Source organism: Pituophis catenifer, unplaced genomic scaffold (genome assembly GCF_029215685.1).
Source record: "Pituophis catenifer annectens isolate HBS135680 unplaced genomic scaffold, rPitCat1.0.hap2 SCAF_1, whole genome shotgun sequence".
Taxonomy (NCBI): domain Eukaryota; kingdom Metazoa; phylum Chordata; class Lepidosauria; order Squamata; family Colubridae; genus Pituophis; species Pituophis catenifer.
Window position 1 is genome coordinate 59,332,623 of NW_027256881.1, and position 22,097 is coordinate 59,354,719.

At 37.6% G+C, this 22,097-nt stretch overlaps 1 protein-coding gene across 1 annotated transcript in view; it reads left to right on the forward strand.

Moving 5' to 3' along the window:
* MDGA1 (MAM domain containing glycosylphosphatidylinositol anchor 1) overlaps positions 1–22,097 on the forward strand; it is a 307,118-nt gene that overhangs the window by 243,052 nt on the left and 41,969 nt on the right. The window contains exons 11-14 of the mRNA XM_070949906.1: positions 8,822–8,999; positions 10,158–10,181; positions 17,863–18,015; positions 20,430–20,561. Of these exons, the coding sequence (XP_070806007.1) occupies positions 8,822–8,999; positions 10,158–10,181; positions 17,863–18,015; positions 20,430–20,561 (487 nt within the window). The remainder of the gene's footprint in view (positions 1–8,821; positions 9,000–10,157; positions 10,182–17,862; positions 18,016–20,429; positions 20,562–22,097) is intronic.

Genomic DNA, 22,097 nt, shown 5'->3' on the forward strand with positions numbered 1-22,097 from the left:
CATCCCAAGCTTGGTGTGGTTCTTAAGCCGACTCAATCGTAGTATGAGCCCATTGAGACATGGTATATCTAGTTTCTCTGTCTAGAGTTATACTGTATATGGCAATAAATCTGATTTCTATCCAGATTATTGATGCTTGCTTGTTTATAGCCAATTAGTTTTAAAAGAGATTTCAGGCAGATAATTTAGGAATGCAACATGAAGAACACTTAGGCCTAACTAAGAATTATGTCATGTAAACAAGCTATTTCAGAAAATACACTTGTTACTAAATATATAGAGAAATATGCTATTTTATTCCCATTATACTACCATTTACAGTATGTCTCATAACTGCTTCCTTCCAAATTTCCAATGCTATTGGCTATTATTTCTTGTTGATAGGAAGAGAAAAAGAATTATGTTCTGAACTTTCGTTCCATCATTCCATGACTGTGAAATCTATGTGTCTCGCTGCTTAATTGGGGAAAGATGAATGGCTCTGAGGGGAGAATTGTTCCTCTCCCTGTCTCCCCAAAACAAAACAGACATTCCAGTTCCCCCAAAGGCCTCACTGCCTTAACAGGCACATGTGGAAATCCATACATGCTTAGCAAAAACAGAATTCTGTGAGAAAGATGAATTGAGAGAAAATCCTTCTTTATATGATTATATGGGTCTTCACCATAGGAACATTTTGATGCTATTGGGTGAAATTCAAGGCTGTTATTTATCTGGGTGTATTTTTTCCCCATTCTTTTAATCCTGTGTATGTATGATAGAATTTTAAGCTGTTCAGAGCTGATTCACAATGAGAGTGGCATGTCAGCCTTAAAATAAAACATTTTAAAAGTTGAAGGGGATGCCAGAGGAATTACCTCCAAATGATCAAGGGAATGGGGGTGTCAGGGTTCCAAGTAACACCCCCAATGAAAGAAGACTCTGAGGCTAGAAGTTCCTCAAAGTTCCATTTTATTAGAGCTGTCATTTTGGCACATCTGGGAAAACCCGAATCTGAAAGCTTCCAGGTTTTCCCCACCCAAAAGAAAGTCCAAGTCCCTGCCCCAGCACCCACATGTCTGTCACAGAGTCCAATCAATGCACCGTCCAAACTGGAGATTCCTCCACGTGCAGGACAGGATGTCCTGCACTCTCAGAGAAAAGAATGTTATTATGGCTAGATATCTCTCCAACTCCATACAATCCCCCCTCCCAGTTTCCCACAGCACTAAATGTGGCAGCCCTGAAGATCCAAATAAAAGATGGCTTCCAGGGCTAACGGGGATTTTTCAAGAGGAGTATCTTCTCTTTGGATTCTTCTGCCCACACTCACACACACTTTTTCTTTTTCAATAAGGGGCTGTCAACTATTCTTTTTTATTTAGTTTTGATCCTTTTTCATAGGGCCTTCGGAAAGGAGGAACTTCAGTAATGGACAGCAGCAGTGGTGGGATTCAGCCAGTTCGCACCACTTCAGGAGAACCAGTTGTTAACTTTCTGAGCAGTTTGGCAAACTGGTTGTCGGAAGAAATCATTAGGGCAGAGAGCCGGTTGTTAAACTACTTGAATCCCACCACTGGACAGCAGGGAATATAGCTGTCATCTATTTTATTTTGATTTTATTAGATTATGATGATATATACTTTTTCTGTTATTATAAGTCACATAGAATCTAGTGAGTAGGAGACATATGTATTTTGTAAATAAAATAATCTAACATGCAATATATCAATATGCAGATGTGCACCCAGTGACATCTCTATGACATAATGCCAAAAAAAAAAAGCTACTAGAAAGGTGTATGCAATGTAGATGAGAGCTAGGATGGTGCAGTGGCATCAGGCTATGAGTTCTAGTCCTGCTTTAGGTACAAAGCTAGCTGGGTGACCTGGGCAAGTCACTCTCTCAACCTAGAAAGCAGGCAATTGCAAACCACTTCTGAAAAACCTTGCAAGAAAACTGCAGGGATTTGTCTGGGCAGTCACAAATTGGACACAATGTAATGGGGGGGATACAACATGGATACATTGCCATTTTAGGTGAGCTTATGATGCTGATATGTCTCATATTCAGCTGAAAATTACTATTTGGTCAATTTTATTTGGAAGAATTGCTCTCAGGAAACTGAAGTTGAACCCTGAAATCATTATATGTCTTCTGTGGAATTCTGACTCATTGTAGTATATAGGGTGGCAGCATTCATGTAGACTATAGTGATATGAATTGGTCTATTCCCAACCCCTCTCTTTTATATCTCTTTACCTATACATTCATTGTGTCCTCATTTACACTATACTATAAAATAATTTCCATGAAAATTCAGATTTAACTATTTGGTTTATTTCTCAGCACATATGCCATCTTAATCACAAAGTCACTCTTCATAGTTTATGCAATAGGATTAAAAAATAAAATTTTAAAAAATAGAAAATTAAAATTGACAAATAAGAATAATGAAACAACAAAATCAACAGCTTTTCTATATACATTTTCTTTCAAGTTAAAGATACATAGATGCACCCAGACATGGTTAGAGCCAAACATAGAGACAAAACATTTGAAAAAAAAAAACAGAATCTACTAGACAACCAATTTCTCGTTTTCTTGTTAAAGCTGGGAGGTATTCAGTGCACAAAGCATTCTTAGTGGAAATACTTTACAAGAACAGAAAAGGAGCATCTGTGAAGACAAAGATTCAAGTATACTTAAATGTATAATTCCAAGCATGTGTCCTCGGATGCTTGGAGAAGCTCAAGAAGATAGTTCAATGGGAATTAGTCTGCACAGAATACAGACCCAAGTGTTTGTGAATATCATGCGATGGGTACAGATTTGATATGACTTATAAAGGTTGCTCTAAGGAGACCATATGCTAAATAAATAAATGAGGCAGTTGACAAGAAGAAAGAGTTCCACTATAATTCTAAGAAGCCAAGAGAGGTAATTGAAGCTCTCTCCCACTGAATCCCTTCTCTGCTTCCCTTCGGGGTGATGGATGCTCAGTGCCTTCACCTGTGTGAATCAAATCATTTGGTTATTGAAGAAGCATCTTGGATGAGAAGCAAAACATCTTCAAAGAAAAACCAGAAAGTCTAGTTGCCTCTTGAAAAGCACCTTTGGGACAACCATGACCTGGATGACTGAGAATCTCCATAGACAAATCATTTGGTTGCCTTCTTTCCCCTTTTCCTAAAGTTTCACTTCGGACATCTGCAGCATGCTGCTTGTGGATATGGGAAATGATGTGGTTTTCCCACCCAGTCTTACTTTCCTCAAATGAAGTGGGAGGAGGTAAAGGCAAAGAATCAAGACTGAGAACTATTCTCTGTTTCTCCTTCAGCTCCACTGGCAGCTAACTGCACCCAGTGATGAATGAGATCATTGTTGGGTCCTGCACAAGTTCCTCCACCACGGATTGAGAATCTCTAATAAGGCTGCCTCCATTTTCCCCAGCATTCTTGCCTGGCGGTGTATTTTACTAACTGCTCCAGAGTAATATAGGACAACAACTCCAGGATGGTGTGTTCATGAAAGAAAGGATTGTGGGGGGTGGGAGGGTGGAGAAATAGAAAGATAATAAGAGACCAGGTTATGAGATAATGTCAGAAGCCTTGTATGCAGTGGTGGACACAACCGGTTCAGTGAGCACGTACCTCGCTGGCACATTTATGCTTTGCTTGCATGTGCACCTAACATGCTTGCACGCAGTGTTCAAAATACAGCAATTTGAAGCTCAGCTGCTTGCCTTCTAAGGTATCCCCAGTAAGTAAAACAGTGGTGGTGCAGAAATCAGCTGTTCCATGTGAATCAGCTGAGCCAGAACGAAGGAAATATAGGACAAGATAGGGGGGCAGGCGGGAGAGCCAGCTAATCATTGGACCTACCAGTTTGAACAGGTCCGAACCAGCTGAATCCCACCCCTGCTTGTATGAAGAAAAATCTCCCAGATTGAGGGATTTCGATGCTGTTGTTTCAGTGTAGAAATGCCAACATCAATCATGCAGGAGAAATATTTTGCAGGAGCGAAATTTCAACTATAATACATTAGCAACGGTCTGTTGAATAAGAACCTTCTTGTGGATTAAAATGGTCTTTCCCCTATAGTTACCCTAAACTTTTATTTGGCTTCAGGTTCCTGGTGCTTAGAAGAAATTAATTGGAAAGTTAATGCTGATTGGAGAATTCTGGGAATTAAAATCCACAACTTGTTAAAGTTGCCAAGGTTGAGAAATCCTAGTCTATTCAGTGAATAGAGAAGTTGTAAGAGGCTTCAGATGTAGGAAGTCCCTTGGCTTTTGTCTTCATGTGAGCAAAAGTGAAGAGATAATCTTTCATTATAATCACATAAAATAAACATCAATTTATATATAATTATATAAAATAACACCAAGAACTAAGGCTAAACATTTGAGAATGGTTTAAAATAGTAGAACACTATCGCTTGTTCAAAAGGTATTAATCATAGTTTCCCAGGTTATATTCCAGAAGATTTCTTGGTAAGTTTGATACTTCACAAAAGGGAGAACAAAGCAATGGGCTGCACAGTTCAGAACTTTATGTATATGGAAAGTATCTTTTTCTTTATCTGCTCTTATAAGTCTGTTCTATGTTGCTTTTATGTGTTTGTGTGACATAGCAGTTCTTTTTTCACAGATTATAGAAAGTAGGAATACAAAAAAATAGACTTAATTTGCATCATATTTTTCACGGGACATTAGATCCACGTAGGTTTTTTTTCTTTTACAATTAATTTTTAATTATTTATTGATCCAGTCTGAATTAAGTTTCTCTGAAGGTATGATAGGAGCAGACTGGTTGAGAACACTCTCAGCAAGATGGACTTTTGAAAAACAAACCTACCACAATGATTGGGGTTAACAGCTTCCCACTTATATTAAATTAACTAACACTTTAATGCAATATATATAATGTAATGTGATTTTAATTCTAATGGTGCTGATGCTTTTTGCATCTGCATTTGTTTTCACATTTGCATATATAATCATGCAAACAATGCAAGAAAACTTTCAAACTATGGGAAAATGCTATAAGGGTTGATCTTTAAGCCTGATATCTAAAGGCCAGTGGCTCTATGGATGCCTAGATATAAATGAATTATATGACTCTATCATGCATACAATTCACTTTTCGACAAGACCATGAAGTACAGTTTTATAAAACCAAGCTTGAAGATTATAAGATTACTGAAAAGTAAAATGCAATTCTACAAGTCTTTTATTCTACCGATTTGCGAACAGAGCAAGCATAGAGGAGCCATCAGTGAAATCAAAGTCATTCCATGTCTGCAAATTATGCTGTGTGAATTGAACTTCACACAGCTGAATATATCAGATATAAAGGAACAGTTGTCCCTAAACTTAAGACAGCTGTCTCCCTATTGGAAATGCTTAGTTCAGTATTGTAAAACAGCCCTTCTTCTTTGATGCTGGAATTTACCTTGTTTTTATTATAAGAGCTGATGTTATTTTCAGTAAACAGTAAAGTTACACGTATGAGTGTTTATAAAAATTTTTGCTTCTGTGTGTGCTTTGCTTGGTAGGAGATCAATAGAAAAGCAGAAGTCTAGAGATGCCATGTGAATCTCCTTTGCATTAAAATGGACTCCTAGCAAGATTCCAGAAGCGTAATGTTTCTTCCTTAGTTGGTTTCAGTCCCTGAGAAGCATTTCTATCCTAAGTAGCAGTCATGCAATCAAGGGAGACTTCCTTAAGCTCTATTTAAAAGAGCAGAAGCAAGCAAGTGAAGAGAAAAACAAGAGTACAACCTGCTTGAAGATGCATGAAGAAGATCATAGTTACTCAAGGAGCTTGGAGTTTAATCATCTTGAGAAATAGTACCATCTGTAAATTATACAGCTGAATTGCAAACTAGAATTGATATAAAAGATTAGCATTACTTGTGCTGCTTTTAAGTATTAATACAGAACGGGCCAAGGACTGTATACTTAGACTGCTGCATAGAGGCAAAAGACCACTGATATTTCACTTCATACATGCAAACTATTTTTTCAATCAGGATCACGCAATTCCAAATTGCTTGTTAAACTACAAGAAACAGGTACAGACTATTTGGAGGGGGTACAATGTTTATCAGAGATACAGGATGAGTCTTGTCTTTCTCCTCCCTCTTTATTTCCAATCCAAGTCAGAGACCTCTCAATTTCTATTAAAAACTTAAATAATCATACAAAATGTATATGCATAAGATCCTGTATCAGAAGGATCTTGACCATGTGGTGTCTAAAAGTGGTTATTTGAAACAAGTACAACATGTAGAGGTAGCTATGTTCATCTTTTGCAAACCCCCCCCCCTCAAATTATGTAATCACCACACCTCTTGAGTGTACATGTACTTCTGAAACTCTGAATTGGTGGGTTGTGGACAACAATAAGTTGACCTGCAAGATAGTCTCTAAATTAAAGACCATAGACTGCGTAGACCAGTTTAAGCACATCTGTGATACAATTAGGAAAGGGATTGCTGCATGTGACACATGTACAACTAAGGCTAGTAACCTTCTCTATGTAGTACTAATAAAAATATTAAATGAAAACCTTGACTGTCTGAAGCATGAATGTCAAACCCGATCATGTTTCATGACGTATCATGATGGCTTTTGCCTTTGTGGAGCTGGAGTGGGCGTGACCTGTGTGTGACGTATCCGGGTTGCGGGCCACCGATAGCCATATAGATTTCAGTATCTGTGAACTTCAGTCCCAAGAATATGCTGCTCAGATTTTGGCTCTTTAGCAAGTCACTAGGCAATCTATGAATATAAGAAAAATTATTGTATATTTGTTGATATAGAGAAAACATGGAATAAAATGAATAGGCCTGAATTAGGACATGTTTTTCATAATTATAGAGAGATAATTGCTGAATAATATAAATCATGAGTGCTTAGTGAATGGTTCAAGACTGGGCATGGTATAAGACAAAGGTGCTTCATATCCCCTTGTTTGTTTAATATATTTATGGATAAATATTGTGGTTGTGATAAAGATGTCTTGATTAGGAGTGTAAGTGCATTATAAACAAGCAGTGACATGTTGCTGGATAAAAATCCAAATGTTTTGCTATGAATATTAGAATTACTGCTTGATGAATTTAGAAGTATGAATCTGAAAATTAATCTATGAAAGACCAGGACGGTTGTTTGGTAATGAAAATGAAACAGAATGATGGCTCAGTGGGTAGATTGGTATCAGAGGACAATTTGTTTTTAGGTTGGTCAAATAGTGCTTCAACTTCATTTTATTTTCAGCAAAGTTGAAGACCAAGAAGAGAGATCTGGTCTAGAGAAGAAATGACTCATCTCGTTAGTCAGACAGATATAAGGACAAATATACATGTGCTTATGAGCAAGAGTAGAAACATAGAATAACAGAGTTGGAAGGGACATTGGAGGTCTTCTAGTCCAACCCCCCCGCTCAAGGAGGAGACCCTCTACAACTTCAGACAAGTGGCTGTCCTGTTTCTATTTAAACACCTCCAATGATGGGGCACCCATGACTTCTAAAGCAATGTTAAGAAATCTCTCCTTAGTTCTAGGTTGCTTCTCTGCTTGGTTAGTTTCCATCTATTTTTAAACAGAAGCTGTTTACACACAGGAAGCTGAGTAAAGGGGACTCTTTCTCACCACTGTGTGGTTCTGACTTTTTCTCATCCTTTGTCTGCACCACATTTAATAAATAAAAATGGATAAATGGAAGCATGCCTATTTACAGTATCTCCCTTAGATATACCCCTTGTATTTGTAAATCCTAGCTTAGCACCATGTGTGAATCAGGGCACTATGGGTTCTATAACAAAACACAACTAAAAGAAAGCATGACAGAGTTGTAGGTGAACCAAACCACGGTGGCAACTTCAGTTCAGTCCAAGTCTCTCAAGAGAAATTCACAACTGCAGGTTGAATTAAAACGGGGAGAGAGTTGAAGGAAGGAAGGATCAGACCACACCCTTTTGTCCCAAAGTTGATGAATCCTTATATATATGCATTTAAGTGCACAAGACAAGCTGAGATTGTCCATGTTGCCTTAATATGAGGAGCCCTGGTGGCACAGTGGTTAGAAGGCAGTATTGCAAGCTAACTCTGCCCAGAACCAGGAATTCAATCCTGACCGACTAAAGCTTGACTCAGCCTTTCACCCTTCCAAGATTGGTAAAATGAGGAGCCAGATTGGTGGGGGCAATATGCTGACATTGTAAACTGTTTAGAGAGGGCTGTAAAACACTGAAGCGGTATATAAGTCTAAGTGCTATTGCTATTGCTATTACTACGGACTTTCTGAAAACACTACAGTTTTGATAAATGAATATGTATAAATGCAAAGTGTGCTTGTGACAAAAAACATTAATATTGTGCAAACCAAGATTAAGTCCAGCTTTTTGTTTGCATATAACACAGTGGCAAATAGAACATCCGCTCCATAATGTTATGAAAGTACTTACTATATTAGTTACAAACTTCTTATAATCTATTCGATAGAAACTATAGCCCAAATACATTAGTAGGCTGAGTTTTTATTATTACAGAAGTTAAAAACAATTGCTATTTTTTAAATTTTAGTTTATAAACTTGTGAGACTCTGAGGACTCAACATCCTTTTCCATATTTTAGAATTTAGCATTAGATCAAGCATACTGTATGTAGGAATGTGCTAAATACCAGCAGCTTTACTCTGAATAAACAACTCCTAATTGACAACGAAAAGAGATATACTTGAAATACAAAGCTCATAAAATTCCTTCAGCATTCAGATTCCATAACTATCTACTCTTATCCAATTCAATCTTGCCTTATATCTCTGAATCACAGCTGAATCACAGGGACTTGCCCCCTAAATCCATTTCTGTGAGGAAGATGGAAAAGGGCATGTTACAGGAATACCTCCTGACTGACTTGAAGGTGCCTCAAAGCTATGAACTTCGCTTGACACCCATAACCCGGTTTGGGATGGGGGACATCGCTACTCGCATTATCCGCTATATAGAACGTGAGTGTCTCTTTCTCTCTATTACTTGACAGTTTTTGAACCTCCAAAAGCAGGTATTAACTAAAGGAAATGTATTTCTTTTGACAAAGTCTTAATAGACCTGCATTACTCAGAGAAACCTTTTCCCACTGATCTTCCCCATATATATTGAACAACAAATCTCAAAATTTCCTGGTGGGAAATTGTAAGAGTTATATCTCAACATCTCCAGAGATCAAGGTGATTTTTTTAATATCATATACAATATGTGCTACCCAGACTATCTTCCAAGTAAACTGGTCTCAGTGTTTGATCACCATCACCAAAGCAGCAGTTAATGTGAAACGTGTCATCAGTTTCCTCCCAACTATTAGGTTATGTGGTGATTTGTATCCATGAATCATTTTTCAGTGGGAAATGAATAAACAGTACATAGTTCAATGACCAAATAGCATCTTCGGTAAGTGTATTCAATTTAGAAAGATACCATCAATCAAATCTTTATTACGATCATAGACCACTGAAAGGTACAAGGTCCAGAAGAATTTGAGCCTTGACTTTAGTTTCTAATGAATATCAAACCTTTTTCTATCACACATTTTACTGATTTGTTAGTATGGAATATAAAGTTGGACATCGTTTTATGCAAGCATACAATACAGCATTTTAATGGGAAAACAAGGGGCATCAAATTCTTTAGACCCAGAGCTTTCTCCTACAGGATTTAATCCGCTCCCAAATTTCTTTTCATATAAAATTTAGTCTAATGACATGACAGAAGGTACAACCTTTCCCAAATATTGGCATCCATTCTTTCAAGTCATCTTAATTCCCACCCAGTTCCATGAAAAAATGGGATTCTTTGATGTTTTCAATCCCATGTAAACCACCCAGAGTTGCTTGGTGAGTGGATAGATGGATAAAAAATAAATAAATATAATACATTTCTTATTTCTCAAAAAGAACACAATTTCTTGTGGCCAGTCTCCGTTGGTGCAATTTTCAAGGTTTAAATTGTAAATTGTCTGCATTCAATCTCAACTTTCAATCTGCCCAGGAACAAAAGGATACAGGTATTTAATCAGATCAAATCCAGGTACTTGGTTTTTTTCCTCTTACATCTTTAAATGTGTTAATATAAGAGTATTTTTATAAATCTATTTCTGTTTCCTTTCTCAGCAATCAGCTACCCTAACCCATTAGGTAAGTGATTATTCCCCCATGCTTTCTTTATCTTTTTATGTATCCTGCTCCTTAGAATTGAAGTGGAATCTTAATAGTGAAAAACATACTTTGAAACTAACATTTATTGAAAATCCTTGCTTACCACATATAATAAAATAAATTTAAAACATCTAGAATAATTTTCACTTATACCAAGCCACTATTTGTTTTCTGGATCAATGCAACTTTTATATGTTTTACATTTCCAAAAAATTCAAGAAGAAATTCTTTTAATGTATCTAATAAATGAAGTGTTTACCAACAAAGAATCAGCTGAGCCAGAGAATACAGCCAGACATAAAGGAAGATGCTATATGCATACATTATGATGAATGATGTATGCAGTACCTAAGCTTAGAGGTAGGATTAGTGTTTAGTGATTAGTATTGTAAACAAAAAGTAACAGGAAAGTAATGAAGACCCAGAAAAGACAATTTGATTTATTTGTGTTGAGCGCTACTTTATTGCTCAAGCATATTTCACAGCAATCTTCTCAGACTGGCCCAGTTTGTCCCCAGAAAGACTAGGTAAGGTTCAACAGTATTCAAGGAGAGTCAGACCTTGCCTTCTTGTGTCTACATAACAATTCCAGACCAGTGGTGGGTTCCTACCGATTCTACCCGGATCAGCGAACTGGTAGGGCGGTGGCAGGAGGCTCCTCCCACCCGTGCCGGATGCTTCTGCGCATACGCAGAAGCAGCACGAGAGAGAGCACACGCGCACAAGCAAACCGGTAGCGACGGGTTTTGCAACTCACTACTGTTCCAGACTAATCCCTCACTTGATATCTCCTCCTGAATGTGACAGTCTCGTTCCGACAATTTGATCATAAGAAACTGACCATTAGATGGCAATAAAGAGTCAGTTTTCTTGCCATCTAATGGTTGTTGAGACTTACAGCCCAGATTACGGTAGCTTTAACTTTTCTGAGGTTACACTCTGGTGAAATGTAAAATTTGTTACTACCAGTTCTGTGGGCATGGCTTGGTGGGGGGTAATGTGGGGCATTTTTGTAGAAAAAATGCTTTTAAAAGTAAAAAAAAAAAGCCTCTGATGATTGCACGGCTCAGCTGGGCATGGGGAGGGCAGGGATTTCTGCTACTGGTTCTCCGAACTGCCCACTGCCATCGCTACCAGATCAGGTGATCCCATATGAATCGGGAGCATTTCACCCCTGGTTACACTCTTCATCCATCAAGCTCCACTGTTGTCTAATGATATTGGCAACACATCTCCAGAATTCCATCACCTGCTGCTGAATCATTTTAACTAGAGATCTACAAGCAAATCATTTATTTGTACCCGCTCTATTTGTTGTGCCAGTGAATATGAATGGAGTTAATCTAAGAGGAGGATGCCATGCAGAATTATCTGAACTTGATCCAAGGCTCCACAGACCATACCTATAAAGTCTAAGCCTTTAGTGTATTTATCTGAAAATAAATATACAGCTACATAAAGATCAATAGGAAGAGAAGAATCACGATATTCTAGTCAAGTTTAGCTTCTTCCATGAGTCAGATTCTTGTTTCAGTTGTATGGTTCATTTGCAAAATAAATAAATAAATCCAAAACTGAATCTCAGAAAGAAAAGAAAGTTGATGTTGATGGTACTGCTGTTCTTGTATATATGTAGTTATTTACAGATCTACTTATCATCTAGGAAAGCCAACATTTGCTCTGGTACTTAATGCTAGAATCTCACTCTATTCATAATGTATGTATTGATTTGCTTTGAACTATAAGCTCTCATTATCTTCAAAATGCCATGTCCCCAGAGTTTTGAATGGATAGAGTGATTCTAAAGGGAAATGATTATTTGGAAAACTGTGGAGTTTGGCTGTAGAACTGTGCTCTCCAAATAATGTTAACTCTTTATTATTTAGACAAATAGAAGCTAGGCTAGAATAATAATGGGGAATATGGAATAGTCCATTATAAGCGTTGACTTTAAATAATATTTTACATATAAAAATGATCTTTGTGTATGAATAATTTAGAAAAACAATACATACTTCTGGTTTGCTGAGGATTCCTTAGTCCTTTAAAAAATTATAAAATACTTCTTAATATCAAAATTGATACATCTATCTATCTATCTATCATCTATCTATCATCTTTATCACACACCCAAGTAAGCCAATCATATTCTTGGCTATCCAAGAATCTTTAGTGGCATCTAAAAGATCCTCCTTAAATAAGCCTCTTAAATAAGCAAAAGAGGGTAATTCATTCCAAGATAGTTTAGCTCCATCGCTGGAAATTTTTAAGAGATTGGACATTTATCTGAAATGTTACAGGGTTTCCTGCTTGAGCAGGGTGTTGGACTAGAAATCTCCAAGGTCCCTTCCAACTGTGTTATTATGTTAAGATTTGAATTCAGGGCCTTGGAGTCTACTACCACAGAGTACCCTGCATCAAACTGAAAAACTTTTTCCTTTCAACATGTTTCAGTTTATGTTCCTTTCACAATGTAAATGCTGCTGCGTTTCTCATTATTGACCCTTCCATTGAATCCCCTGTGGGAAATGATTAAAAAAATATTTTAAAAAAGTTAGCATAATGTGTCCCTGGATTCTGTAATACATAATACCAAGAAATGATTGGAAGATTAGAAACATTTTCTTCCTTCTTTCTATCTGTTCATTTCCACCATATTTTTGTAAAACATACACCTAAACCAATATGGCAACCATTTTCTCTGCATGTGCCTTTATCTTGTTCTTTTAAACTTTTTTTCCCTTAATTTATTTGGCCCATCCATTCACACATTTCAATCTCTCTAAGCTTATAAAACTGTCAGGATTTCTTGTTTGGTTGGTTGGTTTTTGTTCCCCACCCTCTGCAAAAAAGTGAAATATTCCTCCTAAAGGACCATTTGTTACATTTGTATCCTTAGGTGTTCCTGTTAAATACTAAAGTCCTTTTTGAAGGACTTGCTAGCACTGATTATAAAGCTATTCCTTCTGCATCATAGTTTAGTATACTGCAACAAAATGATGAAATACCATCATGCAAATGGTTTGACTTAAGTACTTGAATCAGCTGCCAAGACCCAAGTCCGTGATGATCTCACTGAGAGTGTGTTTTTATTCAGGCATCATCATAGTTTGCTACAGACACCACTGTTGTTAAGGACCCCCAAGATATATTTGCCCATTAAATGGCACGCTAGCAATAATACTATTAAGAGATGATAACAGCGATAATGATGCAAATAAGCAGTATTCAATATTTGGGGACTTTTTGTTCGTTTTCATTTTCGGGTGTCTTACGTGTAAATAATTGTATAAAATGACAAAAAAAATGCTGTTGCATGTCTGGTGGACCCACATACAGAAAAAAAAAATCAGTTTGTAGATAGATGTATGGTTTGAACCTTTTACATTCTTTTATGTGCTATGTTCTTTAATCTTCATGAATGAGCTTGCAGTTGAACGAATTTCAGACCACTTGCTATAAAACACAGATTCTGCAAAAGCAGATGCCAGCCATAAGATGGAAAACAGCTTGAAGTAAAGGGAAAGTGTACAAATAATCAGTTAAAAGACAAAGGTACATTGACAAGTGTCTGTGCTTACCTAAACAGCCAACAGACAATAGAAGTTGTCAGCTTTGGCACTGATAATAAATTATTTAGCAGAACTGTTGTGGATATGAATGGGAGCTTCCACATCTTCTCTTCCCTTATAGTAAAAAAAGCAAAAATTAAATCACAGAAATTGTTGGGTTTCAAAGAAGATAGAAAGGGCCACCCGTGGGGTGTCCTCTATTTCTGGCCACACAGAGAGGACTATTTGTCCTGCTCATTGCAGCCTAATGCTTGCATGGTGGGAATGAGTGCTGATCAGGCAGAACCTAAGGTTTTCTGTTGAAAACACAGTTTATTATTTAATAGGTATGCCCACATATGTTCCATTTCATTGCTGCATCTTTACTTTTCCTTCTGTGCAAAGTTAAACTTTTATATTAGTTTAATTTAGCATTGGCAATAAATTCAGTTTAGAATTGAAATCAGTGAAATTAAAGTGGAAGATGCAAATTGAAGTCTTCTAGTTGAGCAAAGCTTTTGGTGAGATTTTTTTTTAAGAGGAGTAGTGAAGCCGTTGGCCAACAGTCTAGCCTACAGCACTGGGAATTTCTGGGGAACCCTTATGGAAATATTAACTAGACTTTACCCTACTTAGCTTCTCCAATAAATTTTATACTGCCATACACAGACACAAAGCAAGTAGTGACAAATTCTGCTTTGTTGAAGGCACTGGGAAGGGGGAAGAGTGCTTTTATCTGATAATGTTCACAAAAATCAACCGATAATGGCAAGGTTTCTTGTAGGAAGTAGGATTATATCTTATCCGCTTAGAAATTCAAAATTAATGCATCATCTATAGCTGAGATTATGCAGTGGGACTGGCTGAAATGAACAAGCCTCCCTTGTTCCAATCTTCCAAGCCTCATGCATTGGAAGATCTGTTAAAAAGCTCACTTCTGTCCCAGCATCGCAGACCTGGACCTAAAACAGATTGTTTTTGTGATTTCCTAGTCTCAGATCTCCTGCGTGCATGTTCTGCTTCTTCTCCAGTTACAGATGCTGGGCAGTCCCCAGCACTCAGCATTATAAACTGTGGCTAATTTGGATTAGGATGCTAATTAGAAATGAATGGACCGCGTAGAGAGCACTTAGTCAGGGTTAATTAGCGGTTAAGTGGCCAGCCAAGCTCCCTTTGGCTGCTGTGTTTACTTCACTGGCAGGAGTTTCACCAGCCAGCTGAGTGTTCATGAGGTCTTCCAATGCAAGTTGTCAGCAGAGTTTCACCAGTCGCTGCCCTTCAGTTCTAATCGATAAATTACTTTAAGCTGGTCCTTCACATCCAGCCCAGAGCCAAGCTGAATGAACACGCACTGCATGCCCATTTTATTGAGTTTAGAATTAAGCCTTGTTCTAACTTGAGAGAAATGGATGTGGAATAAAATGAAGGAGGCCAAAAACAGGCCGAGAAAGAGGAAAAGTGTCTGCTCAATATTCCAAGAAAAGGTCTTGAAACTCATAGACACACAATCTAATGCAGGAAAATGTGATATGCATAGAAGCCCTTCTTCCAGGGGTGGGCTGCTGGGGTTTGCAGGGGTTTGGGAGAACCTCTAGCTAAGATTTTATGCAGTTCAGAGAACCCCCAAATCCCACTCCTGGCTGGCCCCGGCCACCCCTCCCCTCCCCTCCCAGGAGTCCTTATGTAGTCTGTTTTGGATGCAGGTAAGTGCAGGGCACACCTGGAGACTTTGGGAGGGTGAAAAACGAGCCTATCAGAAGTTCGGACCCATTTCCAGCCTCCAGAGGGCCTCTGGAGCCTGGGAAGGCCGTTTCCACCCTACTGGAGGCTTGAGAAAATTCTCTGGAGCCCTGGGAGGGAAAAAACGCCTCCTCACCACCACCATGGTGCAGGAGGCCGACTAGGCCATGCCCACCATGGCCATGTCCACCCAGCAACGGGGCAGAGAACCCCTTGCTAAAATTTTTGAAGCCCACCCCTGCCTTCTCCCCAGTTTTTCATTGTTCCACAGGTATTCAGTTTAAATAAAGAGATTCTGCCATCCTCCTCCCCACTTCCTAGGTCTCTAGCATCAATGAGTATTAAACTACTTGAGACCAGGAAAAAAATTACTAACCTCACTTACAATCATGGTACCCGTTGTTGTTGTTTTTTTAAGACTTCGCATTTGATTGTTTTGCTTTGTATATTTTTTTAAGGCTCTGATCCTTTTATTCAGGGCTGTTCTCTTATTGAATTAACTTTCTTTATGCACTCCATATAAGGACAATTTCCATCTCTTTCCACTACCTTATGTTTGAGTATCAAGTCAGATTTTTTTTCATCCAGTCCTGGATTGATAGGGTATAGCGTATGTAAAAAAATTTGCAAACCGTTATTTTCCTTTCAGATTATGATATCTTAGGCATCACCTTAGACCATTGGGTTTATTTCTTGAGGTATTTTTGTGCCAACTTCCTGAGAATTATGGAGGTATTATCTGAGAATTCAGAAAAAAACAATACCATATATTAAAGCTTTTTAAAAGAAAAATGCTGAAACAATACTCTTAAAATACACTTTCGGGAGTCAGTGGAACCAATCACAGCTCTAAAGGTACATTTTTGGGGTCATCGGAGAAAGCTTTTTCTGGTTTAGCAGAAAAGTAAGCCTGTAAGAAGTTATTCTCTTTCTTCTGCAGACTTTAATAACGTGGCAGGTTCAGAACAGAACAGAACAGAATGACAGGTTCATACAAAATAGGAAGCCCTTTAGACAGATAAAATCATAAGTACAATTGGCTAGCAACATAGGATTTTTTAAAAAATTAGATTGGCATTATTACATCAATTAACAGCTAATTTGTCACATTTGTAACATTTAAAATTCTGGATTGCTTCAAAAAATAACCATCCATAAAATATGTTGCAATAGCATAGATATGATATAAAAGGAGCCTGGGTAATCATTGTGAAATTATACTGACTGTAGCTAGTATGCTAAATGTGGTTATGCAAATGCCTGTAAATCAACATCCCAACCAAGTTCAGAAATTGTCAGTAAAATAATATGATTAATTTACAAATTAATAGTCTATAAAATAGCTAAATAAGGAACTTGAAATAGTAGCTTGGGACTACAGCAAAAGATATAAAGGCCAACTTCATTTGTTCCTTCCAGCTACACTTCACATCCTGATTTTCTTCTTCATATCAATGGAGTTTGACATTATCCCAAAGCTGATCGCAAATTTTATCAGTTTGTTTTTATCTTTTGATTTTGCTCAACATGTCGACTTCCCTCCAGTTTTGTGTAATGTTATCCAGCCCTTTTGAGTCCCTTCTATGATCGATTCCATTCATAAACAGCAAGAGGTCAATGAATATTCAAAATTGGATTATGTAGCACCAAACATTGAGGAGCTGGACTCCAACATAGGTATGCGTGCTTCCCCATAATCTGAGCTGCTAAAAAGCTGGAGTGTTTGTAGAGATATATTAATATTCTTGGCTATAGGAAGCCAAAGCTATTGAAAACAAGTTAGTGAATGAACGTGATCATCCTTACATCTATAATTAGTTTGCTAAGTTCATTTATAGATTCACTATTGGAAGATTTACAGAGGAGCCAAACCTGTGAGGATGCTGGCAACAAGGCGTGTATGCTTATCCTTGCTTTTTTATTCCTTGTGGGTGAAGACTGAATAGAATATTTTTGTGCATGGCCAGCAGCAGCATTTTGAAGTGCTTGGAAAGTCATTAGGGAAATGTTAAAAAATATCACAACAAATCCACATGTTGTCTAGCTCCATCCATCACACAAATATGATCACAGTGTGCTTTGTTAACTCATCTATAAACAGGCAGGACATTTTTCAATGTATAGATTTTTACACTCTCCCATATTTATTTAAAGCTGAAGAAAAAGGCAGGGCTGTTACTTAGCTTTTGTGACTTCTTGCTGGCTTCAGTTTGTGGATAGGAGATGCAACTTGTTCCATGAATTAGTGTTATTCTCTCAGTGTAGAAGTATCATTATTACAAGGAAGTTATTTTTTTGTCTCCTGTATACTCCACCAGACAAGATCATGTTGGAATGATCTACTTATTAGGCACCTTACCTGCCTACAGGTAACACCTGCCACTTTGAAGATGAGAAGATCTGTGGTTATATTCAGGACACAACAGACAACTTTGATTGGATTCGTCAAAGCAGTCTAACCCATGATCCGAAGCGCACTGCCAACACAGGCCCTACCATGGATTTCAGTGGAACACCTGAAGGTGAGTAGGCCACCAGTTTCCTGATTCAAAGTTTGTTTTTTCTTATTCCTGCCTTCTCTCTGATATCTAACAAAGGAGAGAGGAATTCCCCATTTCATAAGTACTTACAAAATGGTATTTGTCATCAGTCTCATGCAAATGGCCATCTGCCATCTTTCTACTTATTTTGAATCTACAGCTCCAAATGTCTGTCAAATCTCTGTCTCTTGAATCCTTGCTAGAAGCTGGAATAACTTTACCAATTTTTGTTGAGAATGAAACTTTTCAATTCAATTCTTAGTTTTTCCCATCACCCACCAGACTGTTTGACCCTTCCTTCTTCCTACCTGAAATCTTTAATCTTTAATTTGCATTGTTTGCAATATTGAGAATTTGTAGAAGATAAAATGCCTCTGGATTTTTCCAGATTTTTTCTAAGAACAATTTGCTTACTATATGATGCTACACTATTTACTATATTATGCTTCATCTTAAGGTACGATAACAAAATATATAAATATAATAAAATATATAAAATTTAGCTTCGTATACACACTTATGTGCATGCACATGCACACAGATTCTCTTGATCTGTATTAGACATGAGGCAGATAATTTGCATATTCTTATTCACATTAAATAACCAATTAAAACTCCCACAGCTTTGTTTAGAGGAATCAGGAGAACATTAGGCCTTGTTACTGGCTAATTACTGCTGCCAAATGTCCTTGTTTCATTGATGCATGCACATAGGAAAGAAGCAAGAGGGAAAACAAGTTTAAACATTCTAAAATGTCTGTCTGACTTCTGGAGCAGGAGTCCAATAAAGCCTCCAGAACCTTTCCAAGCTTTTCCATGCAACTTTTCAGAAAAGGTTATGATATATAAGCGATGATGCAAAGTTGATTTTGGAAGCTCAGGCTAGTCAACCTATCCCTTTACCTCATACCCAGAGCCCTTTTCTCTCTATGTTTCATGGTGATTACAATACTTATAAGCACTTCTATTCCTGTCTCTTACTTTTTATAGAGAAACTTGAATATTCAAATACTAGGAATTCCCATCAGAAATGAGCAAGATATTAGAGGTTCAAAATGACCAAGGAAAAATTCAGCAGGCTTAAAATGAATTGTCTTCATCTTGTTACAGCTTCCATAAGATCTTGTTGTTATGTTCTGAGTGAACAAGGAATAGATACTGAAGAGAAAGTAGAAACTGCCTATCTAAATTGCATTTCCCAATCAAAGCAAAACACAGCAAAGCATCAATAGAAACACTTTTATGGAGGGAGATTGCAATTTATGAAATCCCCAAAATAGGGAAAATGCACCCTAAAATGTGCGAATTCTGCAAGAGGCATATTAAAATTTTGCTGGTAAAAATGCATCTATTAAAATGTACTCAGGTTTTCATTCTCATTTTTAAAAAGAAGGATGGTGTTTTGCTGATGTGGAAATGACAAACAATTATTTAGGCCTGGAAAATGAGAGTTTTTTTTTTTAAAAAAATCACTATCTTCTGTTCCTAATGGAGAGTATGATGTTGAATATATTCCACTTGTTTGAATGTTCCTTAAAAAACAGTTTTTGAAGAGGAACAGTGATTCTCTCCCTTGCTTGTGAAACTTCCTAAATGCAATAGGCCGGCTCTTGTGTGGCACAGAATATTGGGTTAAATGATTCTCCAGCATGATCAGCATTTAATCATATTCTCCAATATGCATGCATTTTAGGACAAGATTTATGGAAGGGTGACAGTCTTTCTATGGAAGTTTGGCTAGTACAAATTAACATACAGTACTGGTTGCAAAGCTATGCTCCCAAGAAACATCAGCATTTCCAGAACAGCCTGAAAAAATATTGAGATAATTGAGGTGGGAGAGGATAGTAGGATTAGAACGAAGAGCTAGAAGAATGGAACTAATATGTGGAGGCCAGTGATGGGTTTTACTTACCTTTGCTACCGCTTTGCTCGCTTGCACGTGCGCCACTTCTACCCATGCACAGAAGCTTCTGCACATGCACAGAGCGTATTTGATGACTTCCAGGCAGGTGGGCGGAGCCTCCTGCTGCCGCTACTACCAGTTCTCCCGAACCAGTGAGAACCGGGAGCAACCCACCACTGGTGGAGGCCCAATTTCAAATCCATCTTCTGCCATGAAAGTTCACTGAATGGTTTGGATCAGTACATTCCACATAAGCCAGCTAAACATCCTGGAGAAAAGGTAGATATAAATAGGTAAATAAGTAAATTAACCTAAGTCCAAGTTCTGTCACTTTCAGAGAGAAGATGAAGCTGAGGCCCAAAATTCTAGTTTAGTGCTGTGGGCTGAGTCAGATTCTTGCTTTTTTTCATACTACTTTTAATACTGTTAACACGAAAAAGGACTGTGGCAATGTGGTTACCTTTCCTACTCTTGGTTTCTTACTCTCTAGGGTACTACATGTTCATTGAAGCCTCTGCACCCCGAGTGAAGGATGACAAAGCTAGATTAATCAGCCCTATGTACAACATGACTGCTAGATTCTGTGTCTCCTTCTATTATCACATGTACGGGAAGCACATTGGTAAGTAACCTTGAAGGACTGCTGCTCATTGGGATGGAGAAAAAACACTCTGAGATTTAAAGGGATTGCCTATTCATTGCAAATTACAGGGAAATAATGCTCTCAAGTGTACGATATGCCAGATCTGTTTTACAGGGGTGATTGTCAATTTGGATTGTTGTTTTATTTCTTGGCCCTGGAGTTGTGTTCAGGCAAATAATACTTTGTGTTTTTCTATTTGGAAAGCAACACCAAAGTTGAATCCTGAAGAGAACATCTACATCTCTCTCATGATTTGTGTATGTTTCTTTCATCTCTGCTTTTCATCATTTCAAGCTCTAGTGCAGAGCTGAAATGGTGGAATATGTTGAATGGAAAGACAAATTACAGATAGCTGTGTCAGTCTGATACCGAATACGAGCAGCTGTATAAATTGCGTCCAGTTTCTAAGCCTTTAGAATAAACTTTATCTATGTGATACTCGGCCAGATGTTGAATTAAAACTCCAACCGTGCCCATTGTACTGGCTGAGCATTCTGGGGGTTGTGATACATCATATGAGATTCGGAAGGTAGCTTTAGAAGAACATCCTCGCTATTTTTCAGATAAATTTATTTCTGTACCATAAATGGTAGAAACTTGATTTTGGTGTTTTCAGACTTACAAAGATTGGCAGAGTTTTTACATGTGTATGATTGTTAGAGGCATGGTTAGAGCCAACTTAATTTTCTGTGTCCTCTGCTTCCCAAATCTGTGGTACAGCTTCATCATTTTTGCTTTTCTGATTCCAGCTTCTATAAGAATCCTCCTAAGAAGATATTTTCTTATATTAATTGAAACATTATATTGGATTGGATTGGATTGGATTGGATTGGATTGGATTGGATTGGATTGGATAGGATAGGATAGGATAGGATAGGATAGGATAGGATAGGATAGGATAGGATAGGATAGGATAGGAGACAGTAATTGCTTATTAGGCTATTTGGGGTTTAGTTTGGAGAGAGTGCAAATAGACTCTTAGTCAGGACAATCCGGATAACAGTAGGGATTTTTCTGATGACCACTGTGCTTTAAAGGGAGTAAACAAGACCCAGAAAATGGCAAAAATCATATGCAAATAAGGATTTGTTTTACAAGCCAAAGTCATTTCAAAGGATATCTTTCTCCCTCCCTCTTCACCTCCTGTCTCTGATTGTTAAGATGGAGCTGTACATGGGTAAATGCCACAAAAGTGCCTAATGAGTTTCCATATTCAGTCAAGGAGCAATTGCTAATTTGTCACCTCTTGATTATAATTTCATTAATTTGAATAATAAATGCATTCTTTCAAAAGCCACTAAGTTATTAATCACCTGCTGGACTGAGAAATCAGGGCCCAGTAAGTAGTATGTCTACCTATTGATAAACAAGATTGGTAAACACAGTTGATGTACATCATCTTCTATCTAAGCGCATGAGATATCACCAAGTAGAAGTTAGTTTTCTGTGCTTTTTTTCCCTTACATACAAATAAAGGGGAATCTCTGTATTAACACTATAATTCTTTGAAATATG